General features: G+C 42.2%; 2 protein-coding genes across 4 annotated transcripts in view; one reads left to right on the top strand and one right to left on the bottom strand.

Moving 5' to 3' along the window:
• The window catches only part of tns2a (tensin 2a), a 42101-nt gene extending 32705 nt beyond the window's left edge, over positions 1-9396 (top strand). Inside the window, exons 19-29 of the mRNA XM_019862921.1 lie at positions 1-760; positions 847-1012; positions 1803-2935; positions 3770-3901; positions 5049-5141; positions 5227-5304; positions 5445-5522; positions 6057-6225; positions 7309-7377; positions 7643-7672; positions 8985-9396. Of these exons, the coding sequence (XP_019718480.1) occupies positions 1-760; positions 847-1012; positions 1803-2935; positions 3770-3901; positions 5049-5141; positions 5227-5304; positions 5445-5522; positions 6057-6225; positions 7309-7377; positions 7643-7672; positions 8985-9123 (2847 nt within the window). The 3' untranslated portion in view covers positions 9124-9396. The remainder of the gene's footprint in view (positions 761-846; positions 1013-1802; positions 2936-3769; positions 3902-5048; positions 5142-5226; positions 5305-5444; positions 5523-6056; positions 6226-7308; positions 7378-7642; positions 7673-8984) is intronic.
• A 1302-nt stretch (positions 9397-10698) lies between these two features.
• Positions 10699-14915, bottom strand: tmem106c (transmembrane protein 106C). 3 transcript variants are annotated; one of them, XM_019862971.1, is made up of 8 exons: positions 14736-14915; positions 14380-14652; positions 13965-14028; positions 13724-13883; positions 13338-13478; positions 13194-13243; positions 12147-12200; positions 10699-11565 (listed from the first exon to the last, which is right to left on the bottom strand). In XM_019862971.1, exons 2-8 carry the CDS (start codon positions 14603-14605, stop codon positions 11445-11447), a joined length of 816 nt encoding a protein of 271 aa, XP_019718530.1. In that variant the 5' UTR covers positions 14606-14652; positions 14736-14915; the 3' UTR covers positions 10699-11444. The 3 variants fall into 3 exon arrangements, with proteins under 3 accessions (XP_019718530.1, XP_019718531.1, XP_019718529.1); XM_019862972.1 differs by having other exon boundaries at positions 14792-14913; XM_019862970.1 differs by having other exon boundaries at positions 14380-14915.
• Between the last annotated feature and the right edge of the window lie 3674 nt (positions 14916-18589).

The following is an 18589-nucleotide window of genomic DNA, read 5'->3' as shown; positions in this document are numbered from 1 at the left end:
ATTCCTCCTCTGTCTCACAGCCACCACCATCCCCACCCTCACAACCCCAAGTCCTCCACCAGCCCACCCTATCATGAAGTCATGCTAATGGAGAGTCTACCGCCCCCTGGCTGCTCTTGCAGGGATTGCAGCATCAGGAGAGAAGAAGCATCAGTCGCCTATCACAGCCTCAGGCTTGATCGGGGCAACGGCTATCACTGGGACAGAGAGGCAGAACTTCAACAGACGGGGCTACGAAGAACCAGGGAGGCAGAATTAGTCCGAGGGGGATCGGAGAGCCATTGGGAGAGGCGCGGCCGAGAGTTCTCTCTCCCTTGGGAGAGAGACAGAGAGGCGGAGCTCCAGTGGGAAAGGGAGAGAGAGGCGGATTACTGGCACAAGAGGGACACCGTGGCTTCCTATGGGCCGCAGGGCCACAATCACCACGCCTTCACCTTTGACCCCTTGCCATCATGTCACCCTGGCTATCCGGAGCCTTCACGGTCCCATGCTCATTCGCACCTCGACCTCAAGTACAGCAGCAGTAGCAGCGGCTACCAAACGCCCCGGCAGGCATGCCCGTGCTCGCCTTACCAGCCGTCACCGTCTGAAAGCAGGGGCTATGCCTCAGGGTACCAGTCCGAGTCCACTTCGCCTTTGCCACCCGCGTCCTCCATGATGGGACCCTGTAGCCATAGCAGTGGTTCTGCTGAGCATAATCCCAGTCACCACCGTCACCATCCGGACGCACAGCAGCCATACAGCTCCGACTCACATGCGGGTGAGCCACGCTTTTCATTGACATTCATGACTTTCATTGCTGTTTTATTTCTTGCCACTGATGAATTCCGTGATGTCATTTGGCAGACGGTATTCGTAACTCAGGTGAAAGTGTGGGCTGGAGGGACCACATCACCAATGGTTCTTTTAAAAGAGGCCACAGAGAAGGCCACGGCGCATGCTCTACCCCATCAGACATGTCCGGACCATCCACTCCCGTCCATACAAGCAGTCCTCTGCGTACGCAGGAAAGGTATGAGACTTGTTTGAAAAGTTTCTGTGATGACCAATGCCAAGCCAGTGTAAGGTTGCAAATATTGTGTTGTTCATAGTAATACAGCAAGCTCTATGATCAACTGAATGCTAAAACACCGTTATTGTAACTATCATTAAGCGTTCATCACACGACTTTAACTTTTCTGCTTCCAACTTTGTGGGAACAGTTTGGGGAAGACCCTTCTCATCAACCATCATGAGTGGGATTTTTCATGTGAAATTTAAATACCTTCCAATTGTATTGTCAGCATTGGATCCAGATGAAACTAGCGGCTTCAGAAACTGCCGGCAGATTCTTTTTTTTCTGATTTTGGTCTGGGCTCCACATGGATATAATTTAATTCTAATATCCTTGAAAAAAAATCACTCTCAACAATTTGGGAGCTCTGAACCATCAAGTACAGTGAATTCTGTTATTCTTTTCTTTTGGATGAAGGGACTAAAAAAAAAAAAAAAACAAAAACAAAAAAATGGTGCAGAAATTTTTCGAGCGGAAGATGTTAAAATTGTAACTGCAACTCCGTGGTTTTGTCTATGTTGACTTTAGAGTTATAATGGCAAGCGCCCCAATGTTTGTCCATATAGCGCTATAATCTTTATTATCTTTAGTAGTCTATACATTATTGCGTAAACAATCTCAAATGTTTCATGACATTTGCTGTTGGCTTTCGAATGGAGGGTAAAAGTTTGCGTTGTTGTCATATCCTGGTACTTTGTCCCCAATAATGTAATATTACAACATTAATATCTACCCATATATATTTTAGTCCCAGTCCAGGAAGAGAGTACGGGATCCGGAAAACAGTCATCAGCAGTGACCACGAGGCATCACAGCCCCAGGATGGGCAGTACTCTTCTGGTAACGTCATCCAGGTGGCCACGGAGACCCCAAGAAGCACCTCACCAATGAAAAGCCAACCGTCAAACACAACCTCACTCACTCAAACAGACTCGCACAACCACTGCACTGCACCAACTGCTCCGCTCCCGGCAACAACCCCCCCACAGCAGCACTGTAACCATGGCGGACAATCATCAACACAGAATAGTCGTTCGGACTCTGTGATGACAACCGTGTCTGTCCAGACCTCACCTGCACCGGCTCACCATTCCCAACATCCTACTTTGGAGACCCCTCATCCGTCCGAGGCTGCCGCGGTGCCTTCCTCGTCGACTCAGGCAGTGTGTCACCCTCCAAGCCAAACCCAGGCCACCAACTCGGTAGCCAGTCACTTACCGCAGGTGAATGGATGTTCTTCTCCAACCAGGGGTTCCCTCCCTGAAGTCCCCAAATCTCCCAGCGGCCCCAATTCTACAAGTTCCCACGCAGCCCCCACACCTTCGTTGTCTTCAACCCAGGCCGCGTCCAGCAGCATGGAAGGATCTCCCGTTTCAGAGAGCCCTGTTCCTGGCTTTGCCACTTTGGGTAGGAAGTTGATGATGAGCGGCTCTGACCTCCACCATCACAACCAGATTCCCGTCCACCACGGACCCCCTCAACACCCCTACCCAAGAATGGAACACAACCCGCCAATAGACATCAATAAGAGACACTACTACTCTGCTCACCCCCCGCAGCTTCATCAAATATCTGTCTCCAACTACTCCACTATCTCCATACCACTTCCTCACCCGCAGCCTCCTCTCCCGGAGAAACGGCATCATCAACCCGGCTCACCCGCCGAAGACGCGGAGGCTCCGAAACCAACCGTGAGCCACTCCAACAATACTCAGCATCAGCATCATGTCACCTTCTCGCCAACCGTGGGGGAAATTGCACCCAGTGAGAACCAAAGTGATGTTGGCTCTGAGGAGCCTGAGAATGGAAACAGAGTCAGTGTCAAGTTTGTCCAGGACAGTTCGAGGTTCTGGTATAAGCCAGGCATCTCCAGAGAGCAAGGTAGGTTTGAAAAGAGGATGTTGATGTGACATGGAACATTCTTAATTGTTGTACAAATGTTAAAAAAAATCCTCAACAAAACACTATAGCTTAACTTTGACATTGGTTAAGGTGGATGGTTACTTAACTTCTGATGTATATTATTTTACTGATCCGGTCGCGTTCTCTTTCCACTCATTGTTGAAGGTTCTCCTTGTAATGTATGTGTTGCAAAAAAAAAAATACGGCGACGAAAAATGTAAGTGCGTTAATCTTGTGATGCTTACTGGACTGTGCTCTCTTGGGGGTGCAATGATATTGTACGCTGGTTCGAACTCTGAAGTTTTGAGTTACTATAGAGCAGGGGTGTCAAACCCATATTTGTGGGTGGGGCCACTAGGGCCGTTATGAGAGCGAAACCACCAAAATTTTAATCGTCTCATGGTGTTATTACTTGTACACAGGACATAAATGGATGACTTTGAAATCAGTCATATCAACGATGATGTTTTGCTCAATTATTGTTCAAGTGAGTGTAAACGGGGTCACAAAATTATTGCAAAATGACAACAGTATTTATTACTTGTGACAATTTGACATTTCAGTACAGATTTTAGCAAGCTGACACAGGTCATTTTCTATTGTGGGCCACATAAAATAATATGGCGGGCCAGATCTGGGCCCCGGGCCTTGAGTTTGACACCCGTGCTTTAGAGGCATTTTTTTTTTAAACTTATATATTCCACTGTAATTCTTTGTCTTTTAACTTTAGGACAATTTTTAAAATGAGCAGTCTCTGTGACATAACACGCTGAGTCACGATCATCCTAACATTTTGGTTTTGCTTCATCGTAGCAATCGTTGCTTTGAAGGAGAGAGAGCCTGGGACCTTCCTGATCAGAGATAGTAATTCCTTCCAAGGTGCTTATGGCCTGGCACTGAAGGTGGCCACACCTCCTCCTAATGTCAACCAGCACAGCAGTAAAGGTAAAGTGAAAAGAAAAATGCATGTACTGTATACAGTGTGCTACTGTCGGCCACGGCTCACACCTAAACTCTCGGGTCACTGTATGTTTATTATTGTGGTTGTAGTTTGCAGTAGTGTCAAATTGCTATGAATGTAAATTAGAATCACAACTAAACTTGGCACTATCTCCTCTTCGGATTGTGTTTAGTGTACAGTGGTACCGCTACTTATGAAATGAATTGTTTCTGGAAGAAATTTCTTAACAAGAACATTTTGTAAGTAAAGACGCGTTTTCCATGTAAATGCCCTAATCCGTTCCAAGCCTCCCAAAATTCAGACATAAATGTTTTCTAAAACATTAAAATGCATCAAAATATGTAACACATACATGTTACAATTAGATTATTGCACAATAAATGAGAGTTGTGCATAATGTAAAAAACAAAGAATGGAGTAAAGAATAAAAATGATGGTCATTTAAGATTTAAGATAACCTTTATTTGTCCCACATTGGGGAAATTTTCAACTTTTTTCGAATTTGCATTTAACTTCTAACTGCCTCTTCATTTTTGCCCTCTTTAGCTCATGTTCTCTCTCAGAAGTGGTTTTTGTCTGGCGTTTTGTAAAGAACTGATCCAAGGACCATTGCTTTTGTCGGCTTTTAACAACCCTTCGAAAGTGTCCAAGGCAAACATCATCATGCTGAGCGATCGCCCGACTGGTGAACACTTTTTCTGGGTGATTCACATTTATGGAAAACTATCCGAACACCTCAGCGCCAGAGGGTCAAATGACCAGGACGCTGCATACACACATCTGTCTATCTATACATATAGACACATTCGGTAGAGGTCCCTTTTAGCCAATGGGATGCCAGGATGATACTTGGTAATAGCCAATGGCAGAGCAGCTATAAGTATGTTGTGTTCAGGAAACTTGGAGCTGTGACGCGCAGCCCATCCTTTATTTTTACCTTTCGTATCTTGAAATTTCTTTCGTAACAAGAGACAATATTTTCCTCTTGAGGCGTTTCGTAACCTGAAAATTTCGGATGAAGAGACGTTCATAAGTAGAGGTACCACTGTTTCTAATATTGTGGCCAGTGGCGTTATGCGTTACCGTTAATCATAACTACATGCTGACAGCGTTTCTCCGTTGTGACAACAGGCGACCCTCTCGAACATTTGGTGAGACACTTCCTCGTCGAAACAGGACCCCGAGGCGTAAAGATTAAAGGCTGTCAGAATGAGCCCTACTTTGGTGAGCTTTTCATCATGTCTCTCCGGGGAAAAAACAAAAACTTTCCAGTGATGAGTTATTGACTTGTTTTAATGTGCACCTGTAGGGAGTCTTACTGCATTAGTCTATCAACACTCCATCACACCCATCTCTTTGCCCTGCGCACTGAAGATCCTCGAAAAAGGTTGGCATTCCTTCATCTTCTAATCTGAACATCTATTGCCCGGGCAGTAAACATGACATGAAATGAATTCAAATGAAAAAGGCTTTAAGTGTGTATGTTACATCATATGTGTCTGGTAATTATGTTCTGCATGTTGTCAGATCTGATAGGAGAGGTGCCAGAGGTTCAGCCCGTTAGCAACATCAGTACTGCTGCTGACCTGCTCAAACAAGGAGCTGGTGAGTTGATGGACCTGCTTATAGACGAGAAGTACACGACGCCATGACGCCTTCAGGAAGTGAAACTATGGGCAGATAGTACTATTTTGTGTTAATATTATTCATTACAAAAAAAAATTACTGTCCATTCAATGGTGGTCAAAGGATGTTTATGGGATCCATCTTGACTGAGAAACAACCTTTTTTTATGTCGGGAAGAAGTTTAGCCTGGGTTGTTGCAAACAATCTTGGCCGCAAGTGTATGGCACTTTTGTGTGCATTTGTTTGAAGTTATTTGTAAGCCATTATTGTGAAGGGCAAAAATGACGTGATTTGGGATGAGAGTTTGTGGTATATTTCCAGTGTAAAAGAATAATATAGCCAATAATATATTTTTTCTGGGGGCAGGGCATTAATTTCTTGTAGGTTTTCACTATTTGTGGCTGGCAAATCGGATCACTGTTTTATGCATCCCTGGCTATAAAAATCGGAGTGAGAAATTCTCTCAAAAGTCCGTCTGCTGTGTTTTTGTTCATCCTGCTTCTCGTCCCGCAGCCTGTAACGTCCTCTACCTGAATTCTGTGGAAACGGAGTCTCTGACTGGCCCACAGGCCATTGCCAAAGCAACAGACGCCACACTGGGGAGCAGCCCGCGCCCCGCTGCCACCGTAGTCCAGTTCAAAGTGACGTCACAGGGCATCACGTTGACCGACAGCCAGCGCAGGTACAGAACGTCCCAAAATCTGTTAAATCATTTGAAGTCCTTACTTTTAATATTAATTGCCAAGTACAGTGGAACCTCTACTTACAAACGTCTCTTCATGTGAAATGTTCAAGTTACTATAGCTGCTCTGCCATTGGCTATTACTGAGCATCATCATCGCTCACGATGCTGATGTTTGCCTTGGACGCTGTCGAAGGATTGTTAAAAGCCGACAAAAGCAAACATCCTTGGATCAGTTCTTTGCAAAAACCACTTCTAAGAGAGAACGTGAACGAAAGAGGGCAAAAAAAACGACAAGGACAGTTAAAAGTTAAATTAATGACCATCATTTTTGTTCTTTATTCTTTTACATTATGCACAACTCTCATTCTTTGTGCAATAATCTAATTGTAACATGTATTTGTTACATATTTTGATGCATTTTTATGCTTCATAAAACATTTTTGTCCGAATTTTGCATAGTTTGGAACGGATTAGGGCATTTACATGGAAAATGCGTCTCTACTTACAACATTTTTTAGTTAAGAAATTTCTTCCAGAACATATTAATTTCGTAAGTGGAGGTACCACTGTAGTTGCTGAAAGATAAATGTCTGTCACCTTTCCACAATGAAAAAAAAAAAAAATCCAAATGCAATAGTTTGGATCTCGATTCACGCAGATGTGTTCTTTCTTGAATTTGGATGAGCAACAGACGGACAAATAAATTAAGGCAGCTTGATGCAACATTAGTTGGAACATCCAGATTTGAATTTCTGTAGAAACGTCTCTGTGTGGCATTTGCATGATCTCTTATGTGCCTGCATGGGTTTTTCTCTGGGTACGCCATCAGCGTGTACTGAACTAAAGTACTTGAATTATCCGTCCGTGTGAATGTGAGTGTGAATTGTTGTTTGCCTTTTAATGTGTCCTGCAATGTGACAGTCAACGGTTCCCTCGTGTCTCTGCTGCGATAGGCTACGGTCTCCCTCAACCGCAATGAGAAGTGCTCTGGAAAATGAATGGATGAATGAATTCAATTAAATTAGCACTAAGCCAAAGCCTCTTTTTATCTTCTGTGGTGTTTTGTCTCTTTTCTTCCAGGGTTTTCTTCCGCAGACATTATGCAGTGAACAGCGTAACCTTCAGTAGCCTTGACCCCAAGGACAGGAGGTGGGCCAGCCCGATTGTTATTGTTTTGCTGCATTTGGACCTGAAACTAACAGAAAAGCTGCAGATTGCACCCTGGATCACTTGACTGCATCTGTTGCTGTGATCTTCGCATGATTTGTTTGTGTAATGTGGGATTTGGGAGTGCCTATATGCATGAGTGTGTGCGAGTGTGTGCGTGTGCGCGCGCGCGTGTGTGTGTGTGTGTCGGTGTGAGCATGCCGGCTGCAGCTGCCTGAGCCTGCTCTCTTTCTCTCTCTTTGAATAGGTGGACTAACTCAGACAACACCACTGTTAAGTAAGTGCTCTGTTTGCTTGGTTACTGGTGTGACAAAGCATGTTTGCGTCATTGTAAATAAAGTCGTGGACGGAGTACAGTCGACCCCCCGCTGTTCGAGGGGTATAAGGACCAGACAGGCCTACTAATAACGAAAATCCGTGTGTAATTGATGGCTATTGAAATGTAGTGATTTTTAAAAATATTATTATTCTTTAAAAAACACTAATAAACACTCACTGTACGTTTGCACGAAAAACTGGTGGGGGAGCGATGGTTTAAAGATTTTGAAAAAAAATGTTCAAAAAATAATGTGAAGAAGCAAATCCGTGTGGGTCGACTGTATTTGGACAAAGGTATTGGGGCACCTGGTGAAACAAAATATTTGTGGTTCGCTAGTCATAACTTTTTGGTGCTCTTTCTGCAATGCCATCAAATGCCACAAGATGTCACCAAAGCCCTGGCTAATAGGAAAGTAGTAAATAAGAGTCAAGGAACTCCATACATCCACCCACAAGTTCGGTAGCTATATTTTTGAAAATTAACATCCACATGAAGATGGCTTCTGTGATAATGGTAATCAGAAGGTGGGTGTCTATTTTTGTCCATTTGGCGTTTCACACTAGCAGGTGCATGGCATGGACCGCATGCCTGACAAACACAGAGTAATTCTATTGCTCAAACATACGTATTGTCGTGGTCAGTCTTTTAATTCATGTTTTGTTGTGTTCTTTATAATCTGCAATACGTGGACACTCCCCGAACCAGCAACATTAGAAGCGCTTACTGTTATTTGGTCCAGTAGGTAACACATAGAGGCGTGGTTAGCATGTCCGCTTCACAATGCTAAGGTTCTGGCTTCGAATTTCGGCTCAGTCGGTCTTTGGAGTTTGCATGATTTCCTTCTGTAAGTTTTCCATGGCCGCTCCAGCTTCCTCCCACATTCCAGAAACATTGACTCTCGTCCAACGGGTCCGTCAGAGTGAATGGTTTTATGTCTTCATTTGGCTGATTGGCTGGCGTGTAAGTTGCGCCTTTGCTAAGTCATCTGGCACAGGCTCCAGCTCACCACAACGCTAATGCGAATGCTAATGCACAGAAAAAGGTTATTTCCTTTGTAAAGACACAATATGAGACTGCACGTACAGTCGACATCATATTCGTGAAGTGAAATTTTGTTGCTGGTGGTTGCACTGTACAAAAGTAATTTGGGACACTGGGGGAGGAACCAGGTTTCTAATTTGGGTCCCGAGCTGAAAAGCTTTAGCAATGTCATCGATGAGACAAGTTGACCAAATCCCGTTACCTGCTTTTCGTTATTCTCTTCCCTCAGAGTTTTCGGTTTCGTAGCCAAGAAGCCGGGCAGCTTGGCGGAGAACGTCTGCCACTTGTTTGCCGAGCTGGACCCGGAACAACCTGCCTGCGCCATCGTCAACTTCATCAACAAGGTCATGTTGTCGCAGCGCCGGTGAACAGGAGCTGCTTTGTTTGTGAGCTTAAGTCCTAACGCCGTTGTTAGGATTCGCCTGTTTGGGAGCTCATCGGACTGGAGGCCACGCGACACGACACTTTCGACAAAAAATGAAGTACACAGAATGTTATAACTCGATTCCAAAGTGGAGGGACTGCGGACTGTGACAACATTTGATCTGGTCTGCCTTGCAACGCTTAAAAAAAAAAAAAAACGGGCTCAGAGGAACTGTTACAAAGAGACCAAAATATTTCAGCCGCAAATGCTCCAATAATAAAAAATTTGATTTGATCGGTCAGTAGCTCGCATCACCAAGCTAAAAGTCTGTTTGGGTACCTTGCTGCAGGTTGGGTTCAAAGGAACACATCAAAAATGTCATGACTGAATTTTCAAGACTCCTTGTTTCTGCAAAATAAGCAGATTGCCGAAGTAGGTCAGGAGATGTGATCAGAGGTGGAAAAAGGAGAATATGTTTGCCAAAAACATTTTGGTATTTCACCATACTTATTTACTTTTTTTTTTTTTTTTGAGTACAGTACATGCTAGGACAGCAACATCACATGTAAACAACTACAACTAGTGTAATTTGAATAATGGGATTATGCTGCATACTCATTTGTTTTTACTCAACAAGCACATTCTTAAGTAGAGACTTTGTTGGATTTGTTGGCCCCCTGATCTAAGTTGAAAACCGAGTGAACCAGCTGTGCGACAGCAGACGACATGCAGGGGCCAACGAGAAAGATTTTGAACGTCACGAAGTTTGAATACTTCAAATCAAAAGAAGACCAAAGAGCTGATCATATTTCGTGTCACGTGTGTACAGTAACTAACATAATCATTAACGACAATCCTGTTACACTCCCCCAACTCACACACTAATTCATGACATGTTGGAGACAGCTGAGCTTCAATAGGAATGTTCGCTTTTTAGCCGTCCGTGTCGGGGGCAGTTTGAAAGTATTTTCGGCAACCGAGTGTCGTTACGTCCGCTCTTAACTGAAGTAACGCAAGTGAAATTGGGGTTGGGGAGGAAAGGAGACGTGAGGATGTACGTTGCAGTGTTATTGTGCTTTGATTGTATTGAGCGTCATTTTCACACAGAGGCCAAAAAATGTACTTAGCCAAAGATGAAGCACTCTTGTATGAATTAATAAGCTTTTCATCCAGCTATATTTTTGTACTTAATGGCTCCTTGTAGCTCCGCTATGCATTTATTTTAGTGTTGCCTTCGTAAAAAAAAAAAAAAAACAAAAAACAAAACACTACATTTATACACAGCAATAATATATTGTGGTCTTTGTATTATATCTCCCATGTCGATCTCTATACGATGTAGTAATATATTTTCACATGCAGCTATAGGACCATGTATGAGACATCACAAAAGGAAACGTTGTTTTGTTTGAAAAGGAATATTCTGCTATTTTGTATTCAGAAAATAGAATAAAGTGAGAATGTGGTACCTTACATGTTTGTGAGTCACTGGTTATGTTTTGTTGCGGTGAGCGGGGGTCCGGAAAAAGGGAATTGAAAGAGTTGATGTTGTTGCTATATTTATTGACATTTCCTTTTATGCTTCTTTATTCTTACAACACATGTCAAAGTCATTATTTTTAAAACATCTGCTAAAATGTTTTAGTCAGAGAAAGCTTCATTGTACAAATAGCACCCCATAAAAAAAAAAAAAAAAAAATTAGACACCTTGATTCTTTGCCTTATGATTGTTCAAATGCACGAATGTTAGCCTCACGTCTTCCTAATCAAACACATAGACGTGCGCTGTAGTTTACAAATTCTTTGCAGCCGGATTAACATTTGTAACCACGAACAGCATTTCCAAAAGGTTTCATTGGGTTTGCATTTCTCAGTCACTTTGGCTTTACGATAGGGTTTGCTCTTCGAAACTGTAGGCGTACTTCTCCTTTTCAACAAGAGTCTATCGCGGACTGGGACAGTCTGCGCAAATAAACATTCTGTCAATCGTACAGTGTTAAACATCGTGGCAAAAAAGAAAAAAAAAAAAGAATAATCATGAAAATAAATATTAAATACACGCTTCCTTCAAGAGTTTATCTTTGGCAAAGACTATTCAACTTCTAATCTACAAGTGCAATGTCTGAGTTTTGAGAATTCTTTTTTTTGTTTGGTACCTGAATCATAAAAAAAAAAACAAAAAAAAAACCCATATAACCTTGTTTGGGAAGCTGCTCAATTCAAGAGGCAGTTTGGTCATGGAACCCAATCATGTGCAAACTTCAACCAAACACTCCAGTGAAGGAATACACCATCCCTCCCCACATCTGTGGTAATGAGAGTTGGCTAGGGGGCCACGAAGGGGTGCCAGTGCTGGTATGTGGTGTTGGAGCCACAGTCGATGTAGTGATACGCTTCCAGGCTGTTCTGGGACGTTCGCACCATGTGTGAGGTTTTCACCGAGGTTCTGAAAACACAGGCAGGGCCGTGCATAAAGACAGCTGCTTGCAAGCACGGCGTGCACAATGTTGACACTGGCGTAGCCCCCGACCATTATTTTTATTCGACAACTGCGCCTTCCAAATTGTGTGATTATCACTTCAAACCAAATTTTCTGAAATGTTTTCTTTTCTGTGAAGATACACTTTGGGTAATGGCAAAGAGGAAAAATATGATGACCACTGAACCAAAAATTTATATCAATGCAACATGGCAAAAAAGGCCGTACATGTCTAAGTAGACCGCTAATTCTCATACGGCTAAGTTGTCAATACCAAAAGACAATTAACCCAAATGTACATCACCAATACTTTTGTTGTACTCTGCTTCAGAATGTCACTGAAAATTGCCCGTCATGATGTCGGTGTCAGATTAATTCAATTTCCATCCTGTATTTAAAAAAAAAAAAATAACTGAAAATACAAAAAGGAGGCTGAACTGCTTTCTGGAATGAACTGCGTGTCAAAAATATTTCTAATTTTTCAAATCACAGCAGAACTGAACAGATGGAATTTAATTCCGGGTGGGTGAATGTAAAGACATACGTACTGCATGAAAACAAGGATGTTGTGGACCTTGATGCTGCGCATGGTGCAGAAAGCACTGAAAAGACACAAAAGGAGACTACAGTGGTACCTCTACTTACGAAATTAATTGATTCTGGAAGAAATTTCTGAACTCGAAAATGTTGTAAGTGGAGACGCGTTTTCCATGTAAATGCCCTAATCCGTTCCAAGCACCCCCAAAATTCAGACATAAATGTTTTCTAAAGCCAAAATATGTAACAAATACATGTTGCAATTAAATTATTGCACAATAAATGAGAGTTGTGCATAATGTAAAAAAAAAAAAAAAAAAGAATAAAAATGATGGTCATTAATTTTTAACTTGTCATTTTTTTTGCCCTCTTTAGTTCATGTTCTCTCTCAGACGTGGTTTTTGCCTGGCGTTTTGTCAAGAACTGATCCAAGGGCGTTTGCTTTTGTCGGCTTTCAACAATCCTTCGAAAATATCCAAGGCAAACATCAGTATAGTGAGCGATGATATGATGCTCGGTAATAGCCAATGGCAGAGCAGCTATAAGTATGTTGCGTTCAGGAAACTCGGAGCTGCGAGTAGCAGCCCATACTGTATTTTTACCTTTCGTATCTTGAAATTTCTTTCGTAACAAGAAAATTTCGTATGAAGAGATGTTCGTAAGTAGAGGTACCACTGTATTCAAATTAAGTCAAACTAAATCAAGGCATCATTTGTATTTTCACTCTTGCGAGCAGCACTTCATCACCAAGCCATCGAATTACACTTGTCAGTTGGTGTGCAGATAAGTGCAAATGGTGCATGCAGCCAACTATTTGTATGCAATCGATAACAAAGTCAATTTTTCATTCTTTTAAATTTTAGCATGGTGACCCGCAGATCTTTAAGACATTTTCAAAAACATTTTCTACACTAGGTACTCCTAGAGTGAAGTATGATAGATCTTTTCCTTCTTCATATCAGAACATTTGCACATTTGTAAAAACAACACACACTAATACGAAATGCTTCCACCCCCCCCCCCCACACACACACACACACACACAACTTGACACTTACTAGACATATGGTGCACTGCTGCCAATCTCCACGCTGACCGTGTAGTTCACCTGTGCAACAATGAAATGAAGACGAGAAAATTGAGCAGACAAAGAGTCCACGTTTGTTGGCGCCGTGACGGCGACGTCTCTAATGACAACGTACCTGACGCTTGCTAAGTGGTAAGATGGTGGTGGCAATGCTAAGCTGACGCGTGCCGATCACCTTCTTCATGTAGAGCACCTGAGAGCTAACACTCTCCACCAACATTGAGAAAAAATTTGGGTTGCTGAAGTTCAGCGTGCTCTGAAAGGAAGATAGAGGTGAGTGCAAAAGACATCAATAACTGCAGAACTCCATATGCATCACGCGGAACTCCTCCCCCAAAAATAGTAGTAATAAAAGTAGTCATTTCAGCCAGTGTTTCAAGTGGACGTTAAGTGTGCTGTACTTCTTTGCCATTTGTCTAAGTGACATCAGGGAACAGTTTTAGAGAGATTCAGTGAGACGTGAGGTCGTGGACCGGGCTGCCGGTCGAGGGGAACACGCACCGTTAAGTTCATCTGGACCTTGTAGGTTGCGGGGTCAAAGTGCACCGTCACCGCACATATCCCATCATCCACCACAATCGCTGTTCGCGGGAAGAGGAAGAAGGCCACCAGCATGGACGCAAGGAAACACAGCACGACGGACAGAACCACGTAGAGCTTGCTGGGATGATGACAGTTCGTACGTTAGGTTGTAACACAAACCTCGACATGCTCTGTTGTTGTGCGTGCGCTGATGACTTACGTTCTTTGAGGCTGCAGCCTTTGGTCGGTATATGGGATCAATGCAACCAATTCATTGACTTGATCTATTGGGGAGAGACAGTGAGACATACAACATGCTAACTATGCGTTTGCCGGCAAAAGCACACATCACCAGAGCCCTTTAAACCACATAATTTAGGCTCAGCAAGTACACTTGTATGATAATTATGATTTGGGCTGCAGCTATTGAATATTTGAGCATTTCGGTGTTCTACTGAACATTCTATTGAATAATCGATGACACAGGTTTCTCTGAGCTTCTCTGAAGATACATTATTAACACTTTAAAGAGGGCCACAGCGAAAGTGGCAACAACAACAAAGGTATTTCCTACTTGAGGATGCCAACAACGTGTATGCTTGCATGCTAATCTGAAATCCGACGGTTTTACTGACCCGTTGGCATGCGTCCACTTCCTTGACACGCCGGGCACGTTATGCTGTCTCTGCCGGTGAACTCCACGTAAGGAAACTGGGCAATGTCTTCGCTCCTGACGAGTCCATCCAGGGAGTCATCGTCGAAGTCTGTCGGCCTCCCCTCACCTGGCCGCCGGTTGCCCTTCAACCTCTCCCGCAGGCTCGACAGTCTGTTGCCGTCGAGGCGAGAAAACGCGCTCCCCATGTCGGACGGCTTGCATGCACTGTCAATGCCTGTTTTTTTGTCTCTTCGTCTGCAGGGTAGTGACAACGAGACATTTGTGCATAAAAAAACTACTTTTAAAGTTCTATTGCGTACAAGCAAACAGATAGCTACCTCTCAACCACCACCAAAAAATAATGCACGGACAGACATAAATCAAAAGTAGCCAACTGTAATTAACTACACCGGAAAGAACTTTTAACAATGAAAGCTTCGACCTCCTCAGTTCGTTTCAATCACTGTCACACGAGGAGCATTCGGTCCGCTTCCGGCAACTTCATCTCATCGCGTTGCCTTCACGTGAGCTACGTACGTTACAACAGCCAATTGTCACTGATTCATTGTTTAGCGTGTTGACGCATCCACTTGCGTTCAGTTTGTGACGTTTGCTTTTAAAATGTTTAGAAATGTTTGGGATAATCTTCGTTCAGTTGTTGTAGTGCGAATCACATGAATGTGAAGATTGTGTTCGTTTCCATTTCCGAGGTACTTTGAATCATCTTCGATTGTAAAACCAGCCCAATACTTCTCAAACCAGCAGCGAACTTAAAAATGTGGGCGCCGCTCTTAAAAGTACACCAAAGGACAAGGTTGACGTTTAGTGCTCATTTTTTCACCGACCTCATTGATGCATTTGAAGACTTATTTATAGCACACGTGGGCAAGGTTTATCGTTAATATTTGTAGATATTTCATATGAGTATAACGACTAAACTTTTTCTTTTAGTTTTTTTCAGGTTGTGACAACGATACAACATAATTATACCAGGGCCACGCGATCACATTTTATTAAAACAATGCAATTAACTTTTTTTTTACCCCCCCCCACCCCATGTGACTTATTTTTATGAATTACACGTTTATTTTCGTACAATTGTGAACAGCGTGCTCCCCCTACAGCTAGTTGAACACAGTCGCGATTGTTACTTTTACTCAATTACCACAAGGGGGCAGTGTCTTCAAAGATATTCACCAGGACTGACTCATACGCAGTGTTTTATTCTGTTTTAATCTCTAAATAATCATTCACAGCAGACAGTTTACCTTCACCTTTCATCATGTAATAATTAAAATCATATAATTAATTGCACTTTTTAATTACAATATTCTAATTAATGCAATCTCGTTTCTGGAATGTGTATAATTAGTTGATTTTTGATATACTGTACTGCTACTCCGACGACGACGACAACGACTACTACTAATACATTCACGTGGATGTCAGCCAAGGCTGTAGGGACTCAATTTCAGCACTGCAGTTTCAGGGCTCAGACTGGCACACTTTAGTTCATTTTTTTTTTTGCATTTGCTCAGGTATCAGATTTTCAATTAAATGTGCTGACAAGATCACAATCGGTTTATTTGAGCAAGTATAAGAACATAAAGAATTAAAATGGGCAAAAGGACAAAAGAGTCCAATGGCAAGGAGACATAACATGGGATAAGATATGACATTTTACACTTTTGCACATTTGGCAAACAATGCAGTTAAGAAGATTAAGGAAGCTAACACAGCCATCCCTGTTAAGGCTCTTTGAAACCTTTTCACACCACAGACTGGTGATCTGTGGTTGTTGGCTGCTAAATGCTATCTTGGTTGACAGTACAACAGACTTAAACAATTCAGTCAGTCCACTCAGAAGGTACTCCAACAAAGGGTGCTCCTTTTTAAAGATGCATAAAAACCTAAGAAATAGATGCTAGTTGTTGTTTTTGTGAAGGCTCTCTGACAATGTTTTTCACTCATTTTGGAAATTCTCATAAATCATGGAAATCATGGAAATATGTTTATAATATCATTTCATTTCATTTGCTTTAAACATATATTTCTAGGCCTCATTGACTACACACTTTTGTTAAAAAGAAGTTTTATTTTTATTTTTTTCAAATGAGTGTTTTTTTTTTTTTTTTTTGGAAACATTATTTTTAAAATTCTCGAATGTGAAACTTGAGCACATTCACTAATCTCTCAACTGCATTGGTGGACTGTTGCTTTTAATATTGCAGCCATCGAGAATTGGGGATCATATCCTTTCATATCGGTTGGTTAGGAGTAAGCTTTGCTGAAGGTGGCTTCAAGGTCGAATCCGGGCACCTTTACGAAGCATTTGTCGAATTCAGGCTATCCTACCCTCCAAACACTTCATCCTGCTCGGATAGGATAGGAAAGGAAAATTCCTTGGCAAAAACGAGTACTTGAAGAGGCCCCGGATTCCCCACCGTGGGCCTGATCTCAACTTCAGCTATTTATCATCAGAATCAGAATCAGAATCATTTTTATTGGCCAAGTATGTAGAACACACAAGGAATTTGTCTCCAGTATAACACGCTGCATTAGTATCATCATAAACAAGTTCATCATAAACTCATCATACTCATCAACATACTCATCATAAACATCAAGTTATGACCAACTGGTTCCAAAACAGGTTTTATGTACATGCACATGACTGTCAGGTACTGTACTGTACTTTTACCAAGCTTCTCCCCACCTCTGTTTGCAACTACTGTACCATTTTTTAAAAGAAATGTTGCCAAAAATTTTCATGGACGGACGCCCATCCTGACTCTAATCCTATTTCTCCAGGCTTGCCTTCCTCCCAAATTGGTCTCCCATCCGAGTACTTCCTACTGTGAAGTACTATACACTAGTGTGCAGAGTGCAGGGAATGTGATTATAAAATAAGTACTTGGCACAGTTTTTTAAATGTATTTGTTTATTTATTTGACTGCTCATCCAACAAAAACCCAAAACTATTTTCTATACAGCCAAGTTCAGTCATTGTATGGGCAACGGCGACACTTGAATGCCAGTTTACGGCGCTAAACTCCAATAGATTTGTTAATTCAGTGCTAATTTGTCTGTGGAGGGAAAAAAAAAAGATTTCGGTTGATTTGCCATTTTATGCAGTTTGCGTCAGAGGGCGCAGTCACATTCACCGCTATTCATATTGAGTTGTTGGGACAAATGTATTTTCTTCACTGCGTGTTAGTGTGTGTGTGAGAGAGAGAAAAGAGAGCGAGTGTAGCAACTTGAAATGCGTTTTATAGCTCTCGACAAATAGCCTTCACACTGGCGTTATTTAGTGCACTTAAAGGGCAACGTTGTCAGGCTTGTCTGACCGTGGTGGCATACCATCCACTTGCCAGTGCAGCAGCTGCGTTGAAAGTCTTTGTAGCAATTTTGGCACGAAAACTAGTCTTTGAAACAATATATACAATTTAAAGTAATTTGAGGAGAAGTTTGATGCAACACGTGAGGATGGAGATACAAATACTTCACCTTATATTCTGAAGCGCCTTATAGTGCGGAAAATACGGTAATTCCATTTCTATTATTTTCAGTGGCAAACTTTTTTTTTTTGCGCTTAAAACTGACACTGAAGCTAGACAAGCGCCCCAGACCAGCTGACGTCATCAGAGGTTCCACTGGAATCAAAGTGATGAACATTTTCCAAAAGAATTGTTAAGTTATGAAAGAATCCAAATAATGTTATGTCAATTTCGACAAGAATCAGTCGTTTCAATTTCAGTGGTGTTGCCAAATGATTTCTGCTGCAGATGTGGTTGATCCCTGAGCTTCCATCTACTACGTGTTGTTGTTGGAAAGTAGTTCAGTTTGAGCGTGAAAAAGATTTGTGTTTTTCTTTTTTTTTTTTTTACTTTTACTACAGTACCATGTTGAATTCTTAGAAGAGCTGGTTGGTGTGTCAGGAAGCAGTAGGCCTGTAACACACATGGAGCTCGGAAAAAAAAAGATATATGGACATAAATCACTGTGTTGGCAACAGGATTTCGCTGTGCGTGTACAGTATATGTGGAAATTTTCCACTGTGGGTTTCACCCTTTCATTTTTTTTTCCTTGAGCGGTCTTGAAGTTTTGTGTGGGGACTAAATGTTCTCAAATGTTCTCTCAAAAAAAGACGGGCAGATTAAAATCTTTGGTGACAAAGCTGCCGTCGTCAC

The sequence above is a fragment of the Hippocampus comes genome, unplaced genomic scaffold (genome assembly GCF_001891065.2).
Source record: "Hippocampus comes isolate QL1 unplaced genomic scaffold, H_comes_QL1_v1.1 scaffold1, whole genome shotgun sequence".
Taxonomy (NCBI): domain Eukaryota; kingdom Metazoa; phylum Chordata; class Actinopteri; order Syngnathiformes; family Syngnathidae; genus Hippocampus; species Hippocampus comes.
Note: the sequence above shows the minus strand (reverse complement) of the source record. Positions and strands in the feature narration are given on the sequence as shown.

Bases quoted from the DNA above. Each gene is read 5' to 3' on its own strand.
- tmem106c (XM_019862970.1), bottom strand. From the start codon at position 14,605: ATGGGGAGCGCGTTTTCTCGCCTCGACGGCAACAGACTGTCGAGCCTG. The intron at 13,884-13,964 runs GTAAGTCATCAG...TCATCATCCCAG, and splicing joins AGGCTGCAGCCTCAAAGAAC to CAAGCTCTACGTGGTTCTGT. The intron at 12,201-13,193 runs GTAAGTGTCAAG...GTGTCTTTTCAG, and splicing joins AGCAGTGCACCATATGTCTA to TGCTTTCTGCACCATGCGCA.